The sequence below is a fragment of the Cricetulus griseus genome, chromosome 2 (genome assembly GCF_003668045.3).
Source record: "Cricetulus griseus strain 17A/GY chromosome 2, alternate assembly CriGri-PICRH-1.0, whole genome shotgun sequence".
NCBI lineage: Eukaryota > Metazoa > Chordata > Mammalia > Rodentia > Cricetidae > Cricetulus > Cricetulus griseus.
The window spans coordinates 286,150,808-286,172,015 of record NC_048595.1 but is presented as its reverse complement, the minus strand read 5'-3'; the positions used below and the strand labels follow the sequence as shown (position 1 = coordinate 286,172,015).

At 46.5% G+C, this 21,208-nt stretch overlaps 1 protein-coding gene across 1 annotated transcript in view; it reads right to left on the bottom strand.

Annotated features, from left to right (window-relative positions):
* Arid1b (AT-rich interaction domain 1B) overlaps positions 1 to 20,491 on the bottom strand; it is a 354,347-nt gene extending 333,856 nt beyond the window's left edge. The window contains 7 exon segments of the mRNA XM_027401057.2: positions 18,832 to 19,259; positions 19,262 to 19,297; positions 19,300 to 19,344; positions 19,347 to 19,482; positions 19,485 to 20,036; positions 20,038 to 20,103; positions 20,106 to 20,491. Coding sequence (XP_027256858.1) covers positions 18,832 to 19,259; positions 19,262 to 19,297; positions 19,300 to 19,344; positions 19,347 to 19,482; positions 19,485 to 20,036; positions 20,038 to 20,103; positions 20,106 to 20,414 — 1,572 coding nt within the window. The 5' untranslated portion in view covers positions 20,415 to 20,491.
* Between the last annotated feature and the right edge of the window lie 717 nt (positions 20,492 to 21,208).

Here is a 21,208-nt window from a genome sequence, read left to right as displayed (position 1 = left end):
GACCACAGAGGGATGTACGAAGGATAACGAAAGAAAATTTCATTCTGGACATTGTCATGCACACCTTTAATCCCAGCACTCAAGAGGCAGAGGCAAGTGAATCTCTGTGATTTCGAGCCAGCCTGGTCGACAAAGCGAGTGCCAGTACAGCCAGGGCTACACAGGGAGACCCTGTCATGGAAAAAACCAACCAACCAACCAAACAAACAAACAAACAAAAGTGAGTCCAGTGCAAGCACCCATTCTATCACCACAGAGGCTTCTAATAGCAAGAATATGCTTGCAATAATGCTGTCCTTACTCAATTATTTTCAAACGAGCGAAATCTATGCATAATGCTATGTCAAAAATAGCTTCAAGCCAGGCACCCTGTATATGCCTATAATTCCTGCACTCAGGAGGCAGATGCAGGAGGATAACCACAATTTCAAAGCCAGCATGGTTTATACAGAGCGTTCTGCCAAAGCTACCCACTGAGACCCCATCTCAAAGAGGAGACAAAAAAAAAAAAATCAGGGAGTGAGAGACTTCAAAAATCATGACGCTCAATCAGATAAAAGAAACTGACCTTCTGTGCTTGGAAGCAGTGCATAGCACTTGAATGTCTAAATTTCCTGACCTAACGCAAGATGCATCCAAAAGTTCTAGACTCTTGTGTCCTGGGACTTTCTGTAATCATCAGGGTGTTCTAGATCTGCACTGTATTTCGGCTACACACATCCATGTAGCCACTTTGTGTCCCAAGAACTGAGTTTTTGCTTTACACAGACACAAAGGGCTAGTGATCATCTACCAGAGTTCTAGAATGTACTTCCATGCTGAATTTTTTTTTTTTAAGAAAAAGACTCTTCAGTCACATTAATGTCCTAATTCTGAGTCCCCCACCACCACCCTTTTGGGGAGATGGGTTTGGTACAGGATCTCTCTATGTAGTCCCAGCTGTCCTCAAACACACAGAGATCTTCCTCTTGCCTCTGCTGGGATCTCTGCATTTTCTTTTTGCAAAGGGAATGTATGCATAGTCTCAAAAGGAAGAGACAACACCCTGGTTCAACTTGCTTCCTAGCTGGTAAGCCCAGGCACAGCAGTGCAGGGAGAAGGTCTCAGGGGGCAGGGCCTCTCCCGGGTTAGACCTCTTCACCTGCTGCCTGGGAATGCCCCTACTCTGGCTTCCTGAATGAGTGTTTTGTCTTTAACCAAATGCTGTCCTCTGTTGGAAAGGGAGCGCTTCCTCCGCTTTTCCATTGTCTTCACCAGCTACCAAATGCTGTCAAGCAAGCAGACAAAAAGTCCTCAAATGTCAACAGCTTCCAAAAGCTAAATTCTGTGGTTGGAAGGCCACCCACTTCCTCAGCTTTGTGTGTGCATACTCACTCTGAAACAGGTTACATACAGTACAGGTCCCAACATCACAGCACGAAAAGTAGAATCCCTCAGTAGGGGCTGACACCTACTCAATATTCAACCAATTACCTTATATCATTAATTACTAATGACTTCTGAGTGCAATGGCAAACACTGGTTTGTCTTTGGGGCTCCAAGTAGCATGACAGAGCCTGTAATGTAAGCCAGGGGCATAGTGTGTTGTAACTTTAAAGTGACTTCATTACAAATACAAGAGAGAAATACATTCCTATTTCACTAACTTAGCATTCATGAATCACCTATGCAGACAGAAGCCCTGTGTGACATTTGCAAACACAAATGATTTCACAGGTGATGATAAAATATATAGTGACATCTTTTACTCCTGCTGGCCAAGGCCTTGACCATCAAGTCACTATCACAAACAATGACCCTGCCTTAAGGAGTGTCTCTAGACACTTGGGGTAGTTCACAGAGATAAAGGGCACACTGGTAGCTCAATAGAGTATGGAAATTTTTCAGAAATGTTTGTAAATAATCTCTGTATAAACATGCTCCCATGACTTATATTTGCTGAAATCTATAAAGTGGGAACAGCAAACAAAACCTGCCTCCTAGGAGTGCTGCCAAGATTAAATACGAACTCAAATCACAAGCACACACAATATCTAGGGGTACACAGAAACAGGGCCCCCATGCCTGCCAGGACAGCTCCCGGTCACTTAGAGATGGTCACACACAGCAGAGAGAGCTGAGGTCATTCTTCTCTTCCCTATTCACCACCCACTGTGGCTGGCCTGCCTAGCGCTCTCCCACTCACCTAGACACCAACAGCCACAGTAGCCTCTCCACTCTCAGGGACTCCACAGAGCACCTCACACTGTGCCTGTCTCTCTTGCAGAAGCTTCCACTCCCAAGCCGTGGGATCCTTCCAATTCCAACCTCCTTTCCCCCTGGATCTGATGCTTCCTCACAGTCTTCCATGCCATTCAGGCTCCGGTTCAGGCTCTCCTTTCTGTTTGTTTCTTTGCTTGGTTTTGTTTTGTTTTAGTTTGGAGACAGGATATCACTATGCAGTCTTGGCTGTCCTGGAACTTTCTGTGTGGACCAGGCTGGCCTTGAACTCACAGAAACACATTATACTCTGCCTCCCAGGTGCTGGGATTAAAGGCATGCATCACCACATGTGACTAGGGTCTCCATTTTTAAAGAACACAGATACATGCCCAGGTGGGCTCTCATCTCCTGCTCATTCCTGTTTTCTTGCAACAAACTTGAGCATCTCCACTATATTGTCCAGAGTACATCTGGAGACCAGCATTCCCAAAACACAGCCTGGAATGAAACACTCACAAAGACTCACCAACGAGAATACCTTCCAAAGCTGAAGAACCCACGCCAGAACCCATCTAGCCTGTGGGGCCAGAAGGGAAAGGGTCTACACCCTCCTACCCCCTCCACCCCACAGGCAGAGGGAAGGCACCAGGCTGCATGTGTCTCTTCAGCTGTTAATGGTGAAAATTCCCCATCTGAAAACAGCCCAGGTCAGAGGGGTACATGCTGAGTACATGCAAGAGTACAGAAATATGTGGGACCGTTCTTTTACAGATTGAGTCTGTGACACAGACATGAGTAACCCCATTAGTACATCAAGGATTTTTTAAAATATCCACTTTTTTCTCTTGTTCCATGTGAATTACCTATATTTCAGTATGAGAACCAAACTTTCTAGTTATCAGTATCTCATTACTTTAAACTGTCTTATATTTCATAATGTTCCCTCTTGCACATATTAAAACTCACACCAAACATGAGTCCTGAGTTGCAAGTAAAGATAGTTCTCTGTACCTGTCTCTGAGTCTTTGACCACCAGTTAAACAAGGTTCAATTCTTTTGAGTTCCCTATGCACTTGCCATACCATACAGCTATCTCTGGGATTACTATAAATAGATGTTAACCATATTCTTAGGAATATAATCCTATGAACAATAAAGCAAAGAGAAACACGTAAGTCTAGGCCCAGGACAGCATTAGGAGAGCGTGAGCAGGAAGTGAGAAAACACCAGTGGGAGGGAAAGCTAGCTCTTTCAGACTCCTCCAACGCCTCTGCAGGGTTAGCACTGGAACTTACACCTCTGCTGGAAGACAGTTACAAGACAAACCGATCTTTATTAAAAGCAGAGATTTGCTTCCACTGAGAAATTTAAAGGAGAACTATTTAGGGCATTAAAGGGAAACCATCTTCATTCCTGTACCTTACTCACAGGACATGAAAGAGCCCCTACATCCAACCCAGCATCCTGAGGCCCAGGATGATTGGCATCATCGAAGGCAAAGCAAGCAAGTTCTTTCCACTTGGAAACCAAGTGCTTTCCAATCTCACTGCCACTAAACATGATCCTAAGGGGCCACGTGGCCACCACAAAGTAAGATAATCACGTCTACATCTCACAAAAGAGCCTCCCCAAGGAAGTGGCAAGGTTTCTCATTTCTCACTCTTACTCATATCCTGGTTCTCTTCTCTTTTAAAAAATGTGTGCACACATGTGTAGGGATGCAAGGGACATGAGGACAGCCTTAGGTGTCACCTTCAGGTACACCATCCACCCTCTTTTTACAGGGCCTCTCACTGGCTTGGCACTCATCAATTGGGCTAGCCTGGCTGGCCCTCCAATCACAGGGATCTCCCTGTCTCTGCCTCCTCCAAGTTGTTAGGACTACAAGCACACCACAACAGACGTTTCTACATGGGTTCTAGAGATGAGAGCCAGTTCCTTGCATTTGTGACACAAGTTCTTCACCAACTTAGTCATTCCCCCAGCCTGGTGATTTTTTTTTTTTTTTAAACCACACAAATTCTGCTGTCAGGCTGACAACATTCACACCTCTCAGCAGTTCACTCTGTTCATAATGAACACAACGATATACTGTACTTTGTTGGCTTCTTTAAAATTCTTTTAGTCTTCCAGCTGCCCATATTCCTACTTTTATCAATCTTCTGAGAAGTCCCTTTCAATATCACCACCTGCCTTGAGTCTTTCTTCCTATTTCTGTGGATTCAGAGGTACAGGCCTCATATGTAACAAAGGGACCTGAGACACTGTCCACCCACCACCCACTTCTTTATACAAATCAACTCACTAAGCAGCTTCCACATCCTGGAGTCACTTCCAAACGCAGACCCCCACCTCCTGCTTGGGAAGTTCAGCCACAGCTGCACTGAAATAAACAGAGGGGAGACGATCTACACTTCTCTCTAAACATCAAGACATCTTCACAGCCTTGGTAACTCTGAGCAATGACCCAGATCATGGTATGGCCTTCCCATGACAGGCGGGTGTAAATTAATGTCTGGTGACACTACCAGAATAAACCAATAGCCACCCTCTTGTAATACAGATTCTTTACTCTTTGTTCAGTCATGACAATGGAACACATGATAAAAGCTCAATTATCACAGTGTGGTTTTACATGAATCAAGAATATTCTGCCTCAAAAAAAAAAAATTCTGCCTCTGTGAGTGAGCAGCAGAAAGGTGGGCTCCCAGGACCCTGGGGGGGGGGCGGCTCTGAATGTCTTCCTCCCTGGGTGGGCTGGAAAGAACACAGTCCCTAATTCTACCCATTTGCTTGTCTTCAAAACCAGAGGAATGACTTCCAACTTGTGAGCATGCAGGGCATGCATGGCCTCATCTAGTTACCTGCAGCCATTCTGATATTGCTGATTTTTATTACAACACTATCTTGTATTACTTTCCTAAGTCTTTCTGTAAACCTACATTTTTTTTCAATCTGGGAATCCAAGAACAAAAAGTGGCATTTTTCTTCAGATTTTTACCAATCACTCCTGACAATGACATAACCGTCCTCAGCAGGATACATTTTTAAAAAACATGCAAGACTCAGCTGCTGACTCACTACCACTGTGACATTTCTCTCTGTGCCTGGTTGGCCATTCTCCCTGCCTTCTATGCACCCTTTTCTCCCGAGAGGACCACTCTGCACGCAGCCACTCTGACCTTAATTACACAGCCGCCTTGCAACTTCATCCATCACAGAATTAGCTCCTTTCTCCTTGGATGCTAGCTGCTGCCACCCCCACCACCATCAATCTCATTTTGGAGGTGTGCTTCTGTTCCTAATCTGAAGTTGCACACAGAAAGAGGGCAGGCACATGTGGGCCCAGTGACCTGGGGACCATGACCTGTGTATCTCTGAAAGTGAATGTCACAATCACTTCTCCCAATCTTTTAAAAGTATTCTCCCCACCAGAAAGAAACAAGTTTTCCTCAGGTCAAGGGGGCAGCTTTTCCTGCTCCTTAGTTTGGCACACACATCAGACACACTCCCCATAGAGGAGGGAGCTCTTCTGGACCCCATGGGGAGAGCCAGGTATCTGCACCAGGGCTCTGACCCACGTCATACACCAGAGTGCTCACAGGAAGAGTTCAGCCTGAAGCCACACAAAAGCACTTACAAATGTCAGACAGCCCAGATCACCCTCCTTCTGCCAAGAACGCACTGGAGTGCCTCTTCAGACCGATTAATCTCACAATGAGAACTTTTCCTTCTGAACACTCTACCATGCCAACCCCATCAAGTACCTTGACTGCCACCCATGCAGAGCTCCAACTGCACACGCACATACTGAAAAGGCAGAGAGAAACACCCTTTCAAACTACTTTTATCTAATAAAAGCCCACGGCTCATTAATTGCATTCATCAATATAAAACTCTCGAGTGAGTCAGGCCATACCAGTTCACTTCAGACATGTACAGCAAACCTCTCCAATATCCAAAATCTCTTATCTTTGAAAGGCTTGTCTGAGTAAAATGTATGTAACCCATGATGCTCCACAGTATGGAAAGTATTTTTTAAAGTATTTTGTTTTCAAATATCTAGAGGAAAGAAACAATAACACAACAATCACTATAAAGCCCAGACACGGAGGCACAGGCGTGATCCCAGTACTCAGGAAAAAGTGGAAAGCTTGTGAGATCTAGGCCAGTCTGGACTGTAAAGTGAGATTCTGTCTCATATAAATAATAACAAACAAATGAGAGAGAGGAAGAGAGAAGACAGAAAAAGGCAGAGAAGAAAACGCCTTAACTTGGAAAGGCCACTCAACACTAATTAAAATGCCCACATATTAAGGGTCTTTTCTAAGGAACACTGCTCACACATCTATGTGTGTTAACACTTGGACCAGTGCTCACACGGCAGGACTTGGTGGAGAGTCCTGCGCACAGGCACACGCTGTCTCCCCGGGTTATCTGTCCATGCGCCATGTGAGTCCAATTTCCTTGCATTCCCTCTGCCCAGGTCAGGGAAGAATAGCTGTCAAATTCCCAGTGGAATAAAGAAAACAGCTTTCATCCTGAGGCGGCGGTTTCAATTCACAGAGCACATGGCTAATCTACATATGTGAAGGTCACGGCACTTCAGTGTGAGGTTAGGAATGGAGGCTCACGGAAGGGGCTGTCTTAAACATCTTGGCAGGACGCCCAACAAGTGAGATTGTTGAGAAGCAATAGTCAGCTTCTGGCAGCAGCCAGGGAAAAATATTTTGATCACGTGGTACTGTGCACACCACCTAGTGTATTTCACACGAAACTCTGAGAGTCCCCTAAAAAATCGTTACATATTGGAAACAATTGCAGCTTTCAGCTTTGCTGGGGAGGCCATGCTACTGTGCTTTCCTCTTCATCAAATACCCTTCTGTGGCCTTGCTGGGCACACAGATAATAAAAGTCAACACACTGCCTTCCAGTTGGCTCAAATATAAACAGCTGAACACACTTCTTTGCAACCATTTTTTAATGAAACATCAAAATACTTACAAGGTCAAAAACCAGACCAAAAGTCATATTCCTACAAGCTGTCCAAGCACCCTAATAACATTCCTCCTCTGCTGCCCGCCTTTCTTCTCTCCTCCTTCAGGAGTCAGACTGCCCATGGGGATCCACAGGAATCCCAAGGCAACACACAATCCCGCCAGAATGGGAGTCAACTCTGGTGTCTGCAAGCCTCACAGTCAGTCACTGCAGTCTCCCCACACTGTGGCCACCAGGTGAAAGGACAGAAAGAAGCTGGAGGGCTATGGACAAGTCTCCTCCTGTACCAGGCAATTCCCCTTCTGCCTGTTTCCTACATCAGCCAAGAAGTTGGGGATCTGGCACCAAGGGGGCAAGGACAGTTCTCAAAGCCAGCAAACTCCTAGCCAGTATGACTATAATTTCAACCTACTTAATTGATGGTGAAAATTAATTAGAAACAAAATATCCAATCTGGAAGTTATCTACCTACCAACATTTTCCCTCAACTCAAAATTTAGACTGCCATCAGGTCAGTTACACAATCTCTATTTCTAATTAAGTAGCGAAAAGAACATAAGAATACTCCCAACAAATGATTCCACTTAATTAATTGCCAATATTTACTTCCTCCATAATCTAAGAGCAGCTCTCTATGATAAACAATGAACACAAAGCTTAACACTTTACAAATATACTCTGCATATCCATCTGCCTTGGCATCCTATACCAGTATCAGGCCTGAAAACTATGGCCCACATTTTACAACTATTCAACAACTTTGTTTTCCTTTACTTGGCAAAGAAAGAAACATCAGGGAAAAAGTCTGAGGTGATTTAGATCAGAAATAAACTGCAAATATTAACCTATTTGTTCTGAAGGGGAAAAACTGATAGACTGTTAAATTAACTACAAGAAAAAGAGAACAAACTCATTTAGAATCTTTATTGATGAGAAAACACACTATTTTGTAACTCTATTAAAATGTCCCTTTCTTTGCCAATGGTACCTAATCAAGTCTACACAAGAAGTCCCACAGGATTCTTTCCCATTCCTTGAAAGGAAACTCAGAGCCCAGAGACATGAAGTGGCTTGCTTGAGGTCACACAGACAATAAACAGCCCATCTCGCAGCATTCATTCAGTTGCTCACTACTTCTGGCTCTGACCCATCCTTGTCTCTGCTTCCATCTCCAGCATATATCAGTTGATGGGCAGGGCCTTCTTGCTTCTCCACACTCTCTACCTGATCTTTGTGAAGCACAGCTCTAACAAAACTATTCCCACATGATTCCTTTACAACGCATGCAGGACTCTGCCTTAATCAAGCAGAGTCGCTGGGGCTCTTGTCTTCCCCCACAGTACAAAGCACAGAGCAGGCTACATTTTTGCTATGGTGACACATCCCGGTATGAGACTGTCCAGAGAGGTAAAGTTAAATGACCTGATATTAAACCCTTCCTGCAAGGACACTGTGAACCTTTTCTGTTTGCTTTTGAGGCAGGGCCTTACTTTGTAACTCGGGTTGTCCTGGAACTCACTAGGTAGCTCAGGCTGGCCTTGTACACCTAGCAATTTTTCCTCCAGCTGCTGGGGGTACACCCAGCTGTGAATCCCATTTCTTTAGGGAGAACACTAATATGAATGACACTCAAGACAAAATCCACACTAGAATCCCTTTCTTGTCAACACTATCACACCCAAGAACAACTTCCAAGTTCCTAAAAGGGTGACGCTGACTGCACAAGATTCTTGCAACTGATCTGAAAGTGAGCAACATGCATCAGGACACAGTCACTGTACACAAACTACCAACCACCTTTCAAATATTTCCAAAACGGGCACTGTTTTCCCATACTGTTTTGGGGTAGCACCTAATGTACTAGGTTGCACAGTAGCATCTTCATACATTATACTTAGTTCTCTACTTCGTTCCCCTTCTCTCCTGTATGGAGCTCCCCCAGTTAGCTTCCCCGTAGATGGTATGCTTAGAGGGTTGTGACTTTCATACATGAACTGAGGGCTACCACAGCCATTCACTCTAACTTCTATTCGGCAAACCCCAAGGAGTTTCTGATCATTCACCAGGGAAAATTATGCTGTATTTACTCTTCAAATGAAAAGCACCAAACAGCATTCAGCACTTGTTCGTGATAGAATTAAATTTCGTCTATGACAAGCTTTTAAGTCTCAGCATTAAAAACAAAAGGAATAGAGCTGGAGAGACAGCTAGGTGATTAGGAGTGCTTACTGCTTTTTCAGAGGGACCTGAGTTCAGGTGCCAGCATTCACAACCGGCTACTCAGAAGTGCCTATCACCCCAGCTCCAATACCTGAGTCTGGCCTCCAGCATATGCACTCATGTGCACACACCCACAGACAGACAAATATACATATTTAGCTACATAGAGAAAACCTATCTCAAAATAAAATAAACATGAATAAACAGATAAATAAATACTTGAGAAAGTATTCTCTGAGGAAAGCCGTTAGCATTCTCAAATTTGACATTGCATATTTTGATTATTTAAGAACATACCTGACCCCTATATGTAGCAAATTAGAATTTTGTGAGGAAACAAATCTAAGTAGTAACTCCAGTGAAGTCCAAGACAATACAGAAGAAAGTGAGTTAACTCAGCAAATAAGGAACCCAAGTCCAATTACCCAGAAGCTCCAAGACATCTCATTTTTAATTTTTGAAATTCTGAAAATTAGTGATCTTAAAAAGTAACTTTTTGCAGTTCATGAAAATAGACAGTGTAAGTGTAAGGAAGGGTTGGGTCCTGACCAGAGGAATACCAGTAGCAATGACGAGCTCACAAGGCCCTCCCAGATGACCTGAAATCCCCATCAGTACACCCATGCAATGCACAGCACAGTTCTCATCTTCCACTCCAGCCTGGGACCCTAAGAGGAGGGACAGTGGTGGACGGCTACTTGGAGCTACAAAGAATTTTGGAATTGACAGGGCAGCCTTTTCCTGGAGCACACCCTGAAGTGAGACAGAAGCAAGCAGGCCCACAAGTGGAGGCGGGCAAAATAAGGGCATGGGGTGAACAGAAGGGCCTCAATGAAGGTCTTCAGCAACCTTCCAAATGGAAAATCAAATTCCTGTGGAGACGAGAGAGAATGAGTGTCCCAGCCCAACAATAAGCCACGGCCTGCTGGACTCCCAGCCACATGTCTCTACATCAGGAGAGGGTCCCTCACTATGGTCATTCTCTCACGGTTCCTAACCATCACAGGACTAAACACAATGACTGTGTCCCTCCCTGGGAGCTGAGTCTGCTTACTCCGAAAACTACTTGTTTGGCAAGATTTTCCACTTGCATTTCCAAGGTCATCCATAACTCACTGGACAAAAGTGAACTTATTATTTAAAATTACATATGAACTGCAAAAAGAAAATATAAAGCATTCTTAATTTGGTTGGTAACATTTCAAACCTTAGATAGATGATAACTCCTGGATCAATTCTGGGATTCCCAGCCATTTCCTGATCAGGCTCTGAGGAGTGACTGAACTTCTGAGACACCACAGAGAAAGGGACAGGAGCCCCACTAAGAATTCTGGAGCCGCCCCCACTAATCATTGATGCCCGGCTTTGCTTTCTGACAGGGTTATTTCAGGACCTGGAGTGGTGGCTGCACTATGCTCAGCCAGCATACATTATCTAAACAGTTCCCAGAAATACCCAGCAAGCTAAGGAGAGTCCCCAGGCCCAGCAGACTGCCTTTTTCCAAAAGTCTATGTGATGCAGAAAACTGAGAAAAAGAAAACGGGCCATTCTACATAATGATTCGATTTTCCGGTTTGGGTTATTGTTCTCTGTAACGAAGAAACATTTTGCACTGGCACAAAGCTAGTAGCTGACTGGGAGAAATGGGAGTCACTAAATAACAAACATCAACTATATCACATCCACTTGCAATTATTTGTATTTCCAAAATCCACACCTCCCTTCCCCAAATCAGGCCATCACTCTGAGGAACCGCATAGCTACCAGTCACACTGTTGTGCCAAACACCGCCATGCAAGTATGACAGGGCAAGCCCTGGCAACCATCGGCATCACCTGCACAGGAGCAACAGGGGCCCAGTCCCACTACTGCCTATGTCTATACAACACTGACTAAAAAGTGGGCACTCAGTAAACAACTATCCGCTAGTCGGTTGTCTGGGGCAGCCACATACCACACAGCACACATGAACACTAAATGTTCATGCCTGAAGTAATTGTTGTTTCCCAACACAGGATCTTAGATAAGTCTATTTCCTCTCTAGAATCTGGCACCTTCTGTCCATAACTAAAGAAATGACTGCAAAGCAAGTCAACTGTGTTGCCCCCCTTCCCTCCCACACACACCTATTTACATTAAAGATCTAACAAACATGACCAAAACATATAATTTGATAAAAAATAAAGTTAAAAAAAGAAGAAAAAGATCTAGCAAAGCATCTCTTTTGGAGCAGCCTTTAAATTTCAGAGAAAAGACCAATTGCTCTCTTTTTTTAATTTAGTATTTTTTACGTGTATCAGTACTTTTTGCACGAACTTTTGCATTTGCAGAGGACTAAAAACTAACCACATGGGAGCTGGGGTGATGGCTCAGTCCGCCCTGCAAGCATGAGGACCTGAGTTCAATGCTCATCAACAACACAGAAGCCAAAGATGGAAAACGCTTGCCTCTCAGGTAGGAAGTTCTGCATTTCATACCTATAACACATAAAATTACATATATCGACACATGCCTGTAACCCCAGCACTTGGGAAATTTAAGGTCATCCACTGCACATAAGACCCTCTCCAAAAAGAAAAAAAATAGTGCCAACCTCTGGCCTACACACAGAAGCCCAAGCCCATGCATGGCTTAGAGACAGACATCCAGATAGACTGACGCCACCAGCAGCAACAGCATGAGATGCAGAGAGCATAAATCTGGATGCAAAGCAGACACACTATCACTTGGCCTGACATTCACTCTGGTGTCTGGGGTTGAGGGCAGTAGCATGCTACCCAAATATTAAAAAAAAAAAAAAAAAAAAAAAAAAACAATCAGTGTAATCATTTCCCCTAGCCCTACAAACACAAAATGAATGTGCTTTAAAAGAAGCTAAAAATGCAAAAGTGAGAAAAATGTAAAAAGGGAAGTGATCACGGCAGTTTGTTTCCACATCTGAACACACAGAGTCCCAGGGTTCTCCTACTAATCCCCTGCTCTTTCAACCTGAGAAAGATAACTACAACGTGGACCAAATCCACAATGTCTCAAAGTTACAACCAAAATTAACAAATTAATAAAATTAAACAAGAAAACATCATTGGTACCCCAATGGAGCCTGAGGGAGCCTTTACTAATAAACTATCCAGAACAAAATGGTCACTTAAAAAAAAAAAAAAAAAAAAAAAAAAGCACAATCATACAACACAGCGAGAACCAGCCAGGTCAAATCGGGACACAAAGACAGGAAATGTCAGCATCTCTGTACTGTTCACTATTTACAAAGTGGAAAGTTAGATGGGCGGTGGTGGCCTTTAATCCCAGCACCCGAGAGGCAGAGGCAGGCGGATCTCTGAGTTCAAGACCAGCCTGGTCTACAAGGGCTAGTTCCAGGACAGCCTCCAAAGCTACAGAGAAACCCTGTCTCAAAACAAACAAACAGACAAAAAACAAAGTGGAAAGTCTACAGAGGTGACAGTACAGGAATGAGATATGCCTTGTGTCACCCAACCATGCCTACAAATGGTTAAACAGTAAATTCTATGTTATGGATATTTCATCAATATATGAAGACACATATCTAAAAACGCATAATGTTTTGGAAATCTACTCTAAAAAAAAAAAAAAAGGAAAAGTGTATACTGTCATCCAGGATTTTCTAGATTTCATCAAATACAGCTTCCTTTCTAAAATGGGTGAATAAGGAACAACTTTTTGTCTAGCTCTCATGGTTCATCTTTCTTGAAGGCCCAAGAAGAACACCCTACAGGAGTTGGTCAGCAGAGGCTGCACCTCAAGCACCCCAAAGACAGTCCTGCTTGGCACATCACTCCAGATTCCCCTGCTATCTACCTGATTTTAACAATAGAAATGATTGTCTCCCATGTATGCACAGTCTGTCCTGAAAGTAAACATTATGTAAGAAACAAATTAATCTCAACATTAATTCCTCTGTCAAACAGTAGCCTTCTAACATACTTGGCACTGGTCCATGCGGAACTACATTTGGAAGCAACCTGCTGGATCCTACTTAGATTTAAGTCACTTTTAAGAAACAGTATGCTTAAAATTATTCCAAATGAGTAGTAGAGTTAATGCATCAAATCAACTGTGGTAGTGGCCTACACTACCAGTAATCCTAGCACACAAGTAAAGGCATCAGAAGTTCAAGGTGTCAGCCTCAGCTACACACCAAGTTCTAGAGGCTAGCCTGGGGTACACAAAACTGTCTTTAAAAAAACAACAAGAAAAACAAAAACAGAAAACCTTCAAAAGTAAATACATTTGATGAAAACTTACTGGGGACACACCTACTACACTTCGGTAGATTTCATTCACTGTAAATTGTAAGAAAGTACAGTAAATATATATCCAATAGTATATTTGAATGTTAGCAAGCACAGGGTAAACTGAGGAGAGTCCTAGACACACGCAGGTAGTAACTGCATGATAACTGGATCTATTTCTAGACGTTGAATTTCTAAAAGAGAAAGACCACTAAAGCACATCAAAATTTCAGACCAGAGTTAATTCATTCAATCACCTAATTAAACCAAAAAAGGGTCATTAGTCTTATGCAAATAGTCTCCAAAATGGGGCTAGCTGCACTGTGTAATAATTCTGCATCTGTGATGCATAAACACCTTCCTGGTGGATGTACAGTCCTGCCCAGTGCTCCTCCTCCACACCACAGGGAACAGGGAAGGGGTCTGGGGATTCCTCAGGCTCGGGCATGCACACACAGCTTCAAGCATGCATGCACAGCAACGTGCACATACAGCATTCACACAGACACAGTAAGCGTGCACATACTACAAACTTGTACATATAGCAAGCCTATATACAAAACAAGCATGCATGCACAGCTCTAAGAGTGCATACTCTGCAAATGTGCATAACAGCAAGCATGCAGCATGACTTTCCCTGTGCACAGAGAATGGCAAAAGCAAAAGCCTCCTTTGGACAAAACACTATTCAGAAAAGGCACAGGCAGCCCCTAACACCCCAGTTCCAAGACTGCCTAAGAAGTGGGTATGGCCCCTTAAGTAAAAACAGCACTGCTATAGTGCCATAAAATTTTCATAACATCCATTTTGAAAATGTAAATACTGCAAAAAAAATTAATGGGATTCTTATTAATATTCATTTTCAGCTTCTCATAAATCTGTTGTTTTAAGTAACACACGGCAGTTTTATCAAACATAAATATCAACCTCAAATTTACAAATCTACACACAGCCCAAAATGAAAGTGGATGAGCCCCAGAATACGGCTCAGAGCATAGGGCTCTAGGACCAGGGCAGTAACAGCTGGACACTGCAATGGCAAAATAAAGCCCGGCACGAGGCCAGCTCCCAAAACCTCCCAGCCCAAGCGCATCTGCACTGCTCCCATAACAAGCTGGGAAATTTCACAGACCCCAGTAAATTTTAAGTCAACCCACCCAGGAAAGGACAGGGTTAAATAAAGGAAGGGATCCCCTTCTGGGTTTGCCGATGGTGACTGGTGATGTGAGGTTGGCATGTATCCTACAGAATCAATGGTCCTGTTCTATCAGAAGTCATCTTTCTACATCCACCAGTCCAAATTATAAAGGACTGTGGTCCATAAATGAGAAATAGAACCAAAAACTAAGCAACCCCCACCACACTGCTTTTCTTTAAAAGATGACTGTGTCCAGTAAAATTAGCCAATCTCCTTGTAGCTAGTCCTATATATTTTAAATCAGTTCTCAAACTAGAATTAACGGCATTCTCACAGCAGAGTGAAGACATTACTCTCCTCAACTCCAAGGAGGAAAGAGGATATTCAGAGGTTAAGTGCCTTAGTGAAAATGCCCAAGCATGCTCTGGACCATGCCCATACCCATGACACACTTCTCACACAATACGATACTAAGGAAAACAAAATGACCAAAGCCTTGACAAAAATGCATTCTTAAACACAGACACACAAAACCAAAAGGGAAAAAGAAGGAAGGTTGTTTCCAATTAGAGTAGAGGTAGGGACATGCACCCAGGAATTAATCTGATTTAATATTGATTAAGCAAAATTTTAAATTAGCTGCCTTAAAACTGATTACTATTATAAACAGAAAAATAGTCAAAAACAAGTAACGCAAACATCAAGGTGTTTAACAAAACTGATTCTGAGCTGTAATATAAACATTTTTATCTCATACAACATAAAAATAAAAACTACAGACTTGTTTAAAATTTGGGGGTCTTGTGTTTGTTTCTTAAATAACAGGCCTTTTGTATGAACCATTGTTACTAAATTCACCTAACCAGATAACAGACATGCACACCTAGGCAAATACATAAACTTAGGCCATGAAGACCTCCTGATGAGATCTGAACTATCAAATAACCTAAGATATCATGGAGGGGAGGGATGGGTCTTATGAGACACTGTATCACAGAGTCACTCTGAGGAAATAAGGATGGATTCTGGGACTTCTGACTTGAAAGCCTAAAGGAGCTGCATTTTCTAATGGTAAGTAGTACTTTTTTTTTATTACTATATTTTACTATAGTCTATAAACTCAAGATAAAATAACACGCACAGAATTCAAGACAAATGTGTACATCCTAAAAGTTTAGTCCCTAGGACTCCTTTTGAGACTGCTATATCAAAATTCTTACTGCAGAAGAAAAACAACAAAGAAAAAGGAATAAACTAAATCATAAAATTTAAAACCCCTCTCCCCACAATAGGCAGGTTTTGTTACTAGTAATAAAAAAAAGTCACCCAACACAAATCATTTGCCTAAAATCAAAAATGAAACTAAGTGTATTAAAAGCCAAAAAAAGATTTATTTTTCAATTATTTAATATGACTGTGTATTTTATGACCTATAGCCCAGTATATTTTAATGTTATGAACAAGCAGCTACCCAGCACAGTTATCATAACAAATACTAAATAATACTATCCTTCCAAAAACAAAACAAAAGAAAAAAAGAAAAGTGTAAAAAGAAACAGTCTACATGTTATCGGTAAGGTGCCTAAGAGAAATCTGTGAATTGAGGTCATAAGTCTGTCCTTTTTTTCTCAGAGATAAAAAAAGCTATTCCCAAGGGCCACACTGAGGCCATAATGGATACACTCTCATTCCAAGAAAAAAAAAAATACTTACAATGATTGGTACCATTAAGAAATAATACTCTAAAAGTAACACGAACCTACATCTGCCTCTAACTTCTTCCCTTTACAGTTTACAAAGATGAGAATTTTAATTACAATATGGGCTTATTTTTATCAGGCTTCTCCTTCACATTTACTGTGTGGATCAAAAACAAAAATTGAAATCCCAAGTTTTCCATCAAGAAAAGGGAATTTTTTTTTATTAAAGGAGAACTCCATGGTCTATGTAGATTTGGAAGCAGCAGATATCAGGTACCAATGTCCAACCCAGGAGTCCTCAATTACTTGTTAAATTAAGGCCTTTACCTGACAAGTCTATCCTCAAATACACAGGTATTATTATTAAAATACACCTCCCTAAAATAATGAGCTAAATAAAAAAAACCATTGCTATTCCTTCCTAGCAGATTAAAAAAAAAAAAATCACAAAACTTCACAGCATCAAGACATGCACAGGGGAAAAATTAGCTAGAAGAAACAGTACCCAGTACAACTTGCCTATAATATGCTTGCTCTAATTCATAAGCAGTTCTAATAAGGCTCACATTACTTAGCCTAGCAAAACAATCAAGTGGAGGAAAACAACATTTGGGGGCCGTTTCTATATGCTACAAACCAAAAGATGGGGTTTTTAGAATTTCACAGAAATATTCATTGTCTCTTTTAGTCGATTGTTCTCTACAAAAACTAGTTTCATTTCGTGGATTTTAAAATATGCCAATTCTAAGTAACACTCCTCCACATGACCAGCTTAAAACGGTCACAATTACGAGAACACAAATCACTAAAACTGCATAGCTTTATTCTGGCTTTAAGCTAATTAAGAATCACCAAATATATAGCCTTCTTCTGAGTTTAGATGATTAAATATCAGCAAGAACTATGATTGCATATGGGGATACTGAAATTTTAACGTATTAAACTGTATGCTGTAGAATTAAAATACATTCACTGTTAAATCTGTAAAAAGCAGACTTTGGTTTTTTTTTTGTTTTTTTTTTGTTTTTTTACAAAAGCTCTACAAAGCCCAAACTGCTACGATCTGTGCTTTAATTATTTCTCTGTGCTCCTATCCTCAGTCGACAATTAAAGTTCACGATAAATGTGATGTTCATTATTATAAGACTGTCATCAAAGACCCGAGTTTTATAAATGACCAATGCTGGGCAACAGCGTGTTTCTCTGTATTCAATCCTCTTATTACTATGATTCATAACCATTTAAGCTCTAAATAGTATTCAACCTTCCATCTGCTTGGAATAGAGTTCAGTTATTATTTGTGGCAGGAATTTTTGTGACTGTACTGCTCCGCACTTCTATTTACATCAGCCGTGCTAAATGCCCAATGGTGAGAGGGGAGCCAATCAGATGGCAGATTAGATGTCAACTCAGAGGCAGCTGTCTGGAGACTATTACAGCCAGTTTACCTCCACAATTCAAATTCCAAACCTTGCAAAGGAGATCAAGTCAGTCTTTAGGCTCAGCCTACTAGCAAGAGACAGCCAGAGCGCAAGACACTTCCTAACATCGCTGTAGGACTTGGGCGACAACAAAATCAAGAAAATCCACATAAATGAGATCCAGAAAGATCCATTCTCACTGGCCTACCACCTTTACTAGGTTTGCTGAATAAAAAGGAAAGTCTAACCCATGATCAAAATAAGTTCCATCGATCCGGAATCTATTCCTTCAACATCGCCTCCCGGTTGAAGGTGACTCCTTCCAAGCAGCCCTAAGCCCCATAATGGATCTCCCCGGCTATTCTTACGAACGAATCGATGTTATTTTACAATATTTCGCCTCCGCGTCGTTGTAAATCTGGGTCTTATTCCTGCTGGTAAACATCCAAACTCCAACAGCCACGGCTGTCACAAAGCTAACCTCGTTTTCCCTGCCTCTACCTCGCAGGGGAATGGGAACCCGACCGGGGCCCGGAGGAGAGAGAAAGTTGCTCTCTCTCCGCGCCCACTCGGGGCACACCGTGGGCGCCGGCGGAGCCAGGCCGGGCCGCGGAGCCCGCCGCCCCGAGAGCCCTCCCGGCGGGCGCGGCCTGGGGGGGAACCGCGGTCCCGTCCCGGGCCTGGCGCGGCCACGGGCGCGCAGCAGCAGGGGAGGGCGCGGGGCGGCCCGGTTCCCCGACCCCGCCGGCTCCGGACTTGGCCGGGCGGCGCCGCGCCCCCGCCACCCCCGCCAGCCGCCCGGAAAAGTACCCGGCGAAGAAAGAAAGTCGGGGCTCGCGGCGCGAGGCCCGGGCGGAAGCAGGCCCGGCCGGCGCGGGGGTTACCTGGGATCTGCCCATGGTCGGTCCGGGGGTGCCGGGGCTCATCGCCGGGTGATTCCTTTGTTGCGCGGCCGCCCAGGCCGGGCTGGCAGCGGCGTACTGGGCGCCCAGGTCCTTGCCTAAGCCCATGCCCGCGGCCGCCTGCTGGCCACCGCCGCCGCCCCCGCGCCGCGCCGCCGCCTGGGACTGGGGCTGCGACGGCGGCGGCGGCGGCGGCGCGCTGGGGCTGCTGTAGTCGGGGTAGCTGCCGCCGTAGCTCCGCATCATGGGGCTGGGCGAGGTGAGCAGCTGGTTGAGGGTCGGCGTGGCCCCCGACGGGTGCTGGCTCTGGCCGGCGAAGCGCTGGAAGCCCCCCGCCGCTGCCGCCGCGCCGGCGGCCGCCTTGCTGAGGCTCGCGGCCCCGCCGCCCCCGGGGCCCATCATCATGCCGCGCCCTGCTGCCGCGGGGAGCTCAGCACCCCGTACCCGAGGACGAGCCCCCATAGCCGCCGCCGCCGCCTCCTGCTGCCGCCGCCGGCCGCCGCCGCGGCGCGCCGCCACAGCTCCGGCTCCTGCTGCCGCTGCCGCTGCTCCTCCTGCTCCTCCTGCTCCTCCTGCTCCTCCTCCTCCTCCACCTCCTCCGCTGCCTCCTCCTCCTCCGCGCGCGCCGCCGCCGCCGCGCCGGGCCGGCTGTAGCCCGGATAATGGTTGTACTGGCTGTTGGGGTACCCTTCGTGGGAGTTCTGCAGGGGGTCCATGCTGCTGGGGGCCCCGGCGGCGGCAGAGGCGGAGTGCATCATCCCCATCCCGGGGCTTTGTTGTCCGCCATGTTGATCAAAGCAAGGCCCAGCGCGGCCGCCGGGGCCGCCGCTAGCAGGGGCAGCGCTGCCATAGTAATTATTAAACTCCGAGACGGCCGCCGGGCCGCCGCCGCCGCCCCCGGGCACGGAGACCGGCGCGGGTGGCTGCTGCGCGCCCAGGCCCGGGTGCTCATAGCGGCTGCCCGCCGGCTCCCCCATCTTGGGCGGCGCGTCGTCCTCGTCGCCCGGTTTGCTCAGCAGAGGCTGGCCCTGCGGGTCGGCCTGACTGCCCGCGGCACTGTCCTTGGCGCCTCCATGTTGCGGCTGCTCCATGTCCGGGCCGGGCTGAGGCGCGCCGCCGCCCGCGCCGCCCAGGCTGTTGTTGGCAGTGGGATGCTGCTGCTGCGGCGGGCGGCGGCGGCGGCGGCGGCTGCTGCTGTGGCTGCGGCGGCTGCGGCTGCTGGAACTGGTTTAGCTGCTGCTGTAGTGGTGGTGGTGGTGGTGGTGGTGGAGGTGGTGGGCATGGTGGTGGTGGTGGTGGTGGTGGGCATGGTGGTGGTGCTGCTGATGGGGCGGTGCAGCGGGGGCCTCGCCAACGGCTTTCAGTTTGTGGTTGGGGAGCAGCCCGGTCTCCATGGTCGAGCCGGGGCTCGCCGAGGAGGAGGAAGAGGCCGCGACGGCGGCGGCGGAGGAGGAGGAGGACAGTGCGGTGGCGGCGCTGGCACCCTCCTTGAGAGTCGCCTCGGAGCCGCCGCTCTGCGCGCTGTTGGAGCTAGCGGCGGCCGCGGCGCTCGCGCTATGGGCCATGTTCAGGTCGTGACGGGGGTGCAGGGGGTGGTGGTGCACATTATTCAGGCCGCCGTCGCCGCCCCCCAGTATGGGGCCCGGAGCCGCCGCCGCCACCGCGCCGCGCGCGCACGCCTCCAGGTCCCGGGCCCCGGGCGCCGGCCGCGGCCCGAGGGCGCCCGCCGCTCGCCGCTGCCCGCCCCGCGCCCGCGCCGCCGCTGCTGCCCGCGCGGCCATGATCGCCGCGGCGTGGCGCGGCCGGGCGGGTGGGGGGAGACAATGTCCCCACTCGCAGCCGGCCGCCCCTCCTGCGCGCATCCACGCGGCCCGCGGGGAAGCGCGGCGCCCTCCCTCCCCACCCACCCCCCCCCCCGCAGCCCCGGGCCGCCCGCTCGCTCGCCCGCCCGCCCGCCGGGGGCGCGCCTATGCGCTCGGGGGCCCGCGCCCGCTCCGGCCTGGGCCGCCAGAAAGTTTTTTAGTTCCGCTTGCAATGAAAACTTTTCTCTGTCTGTCTCTCTGTCTCTCTCTCCCTCACTCTCTTGTTTTTCCTCTCTAACCCGGATATGGGGGGGAAATGCACGACTTGCCTGAGCCTATCGGGCCCAGCGCGGCGTGAGGGAGCCGAGCGAGCCGGAGCAACTATTATCCGCTTCTCTCCGAGGGCTGCTGCGCACTCGCAAAACGCGGACTGGACTCGGCCCTCGGCGCCGCCGCCGCTGCCGCCTCGCCCAGCCTGGCTCACTGGACCCGGCCCGGGGGAGAGGGGGGCGCAGGCTGCCGGCACTCGCTCGCGGCCCGGAGCTGCTCTTTCCCCT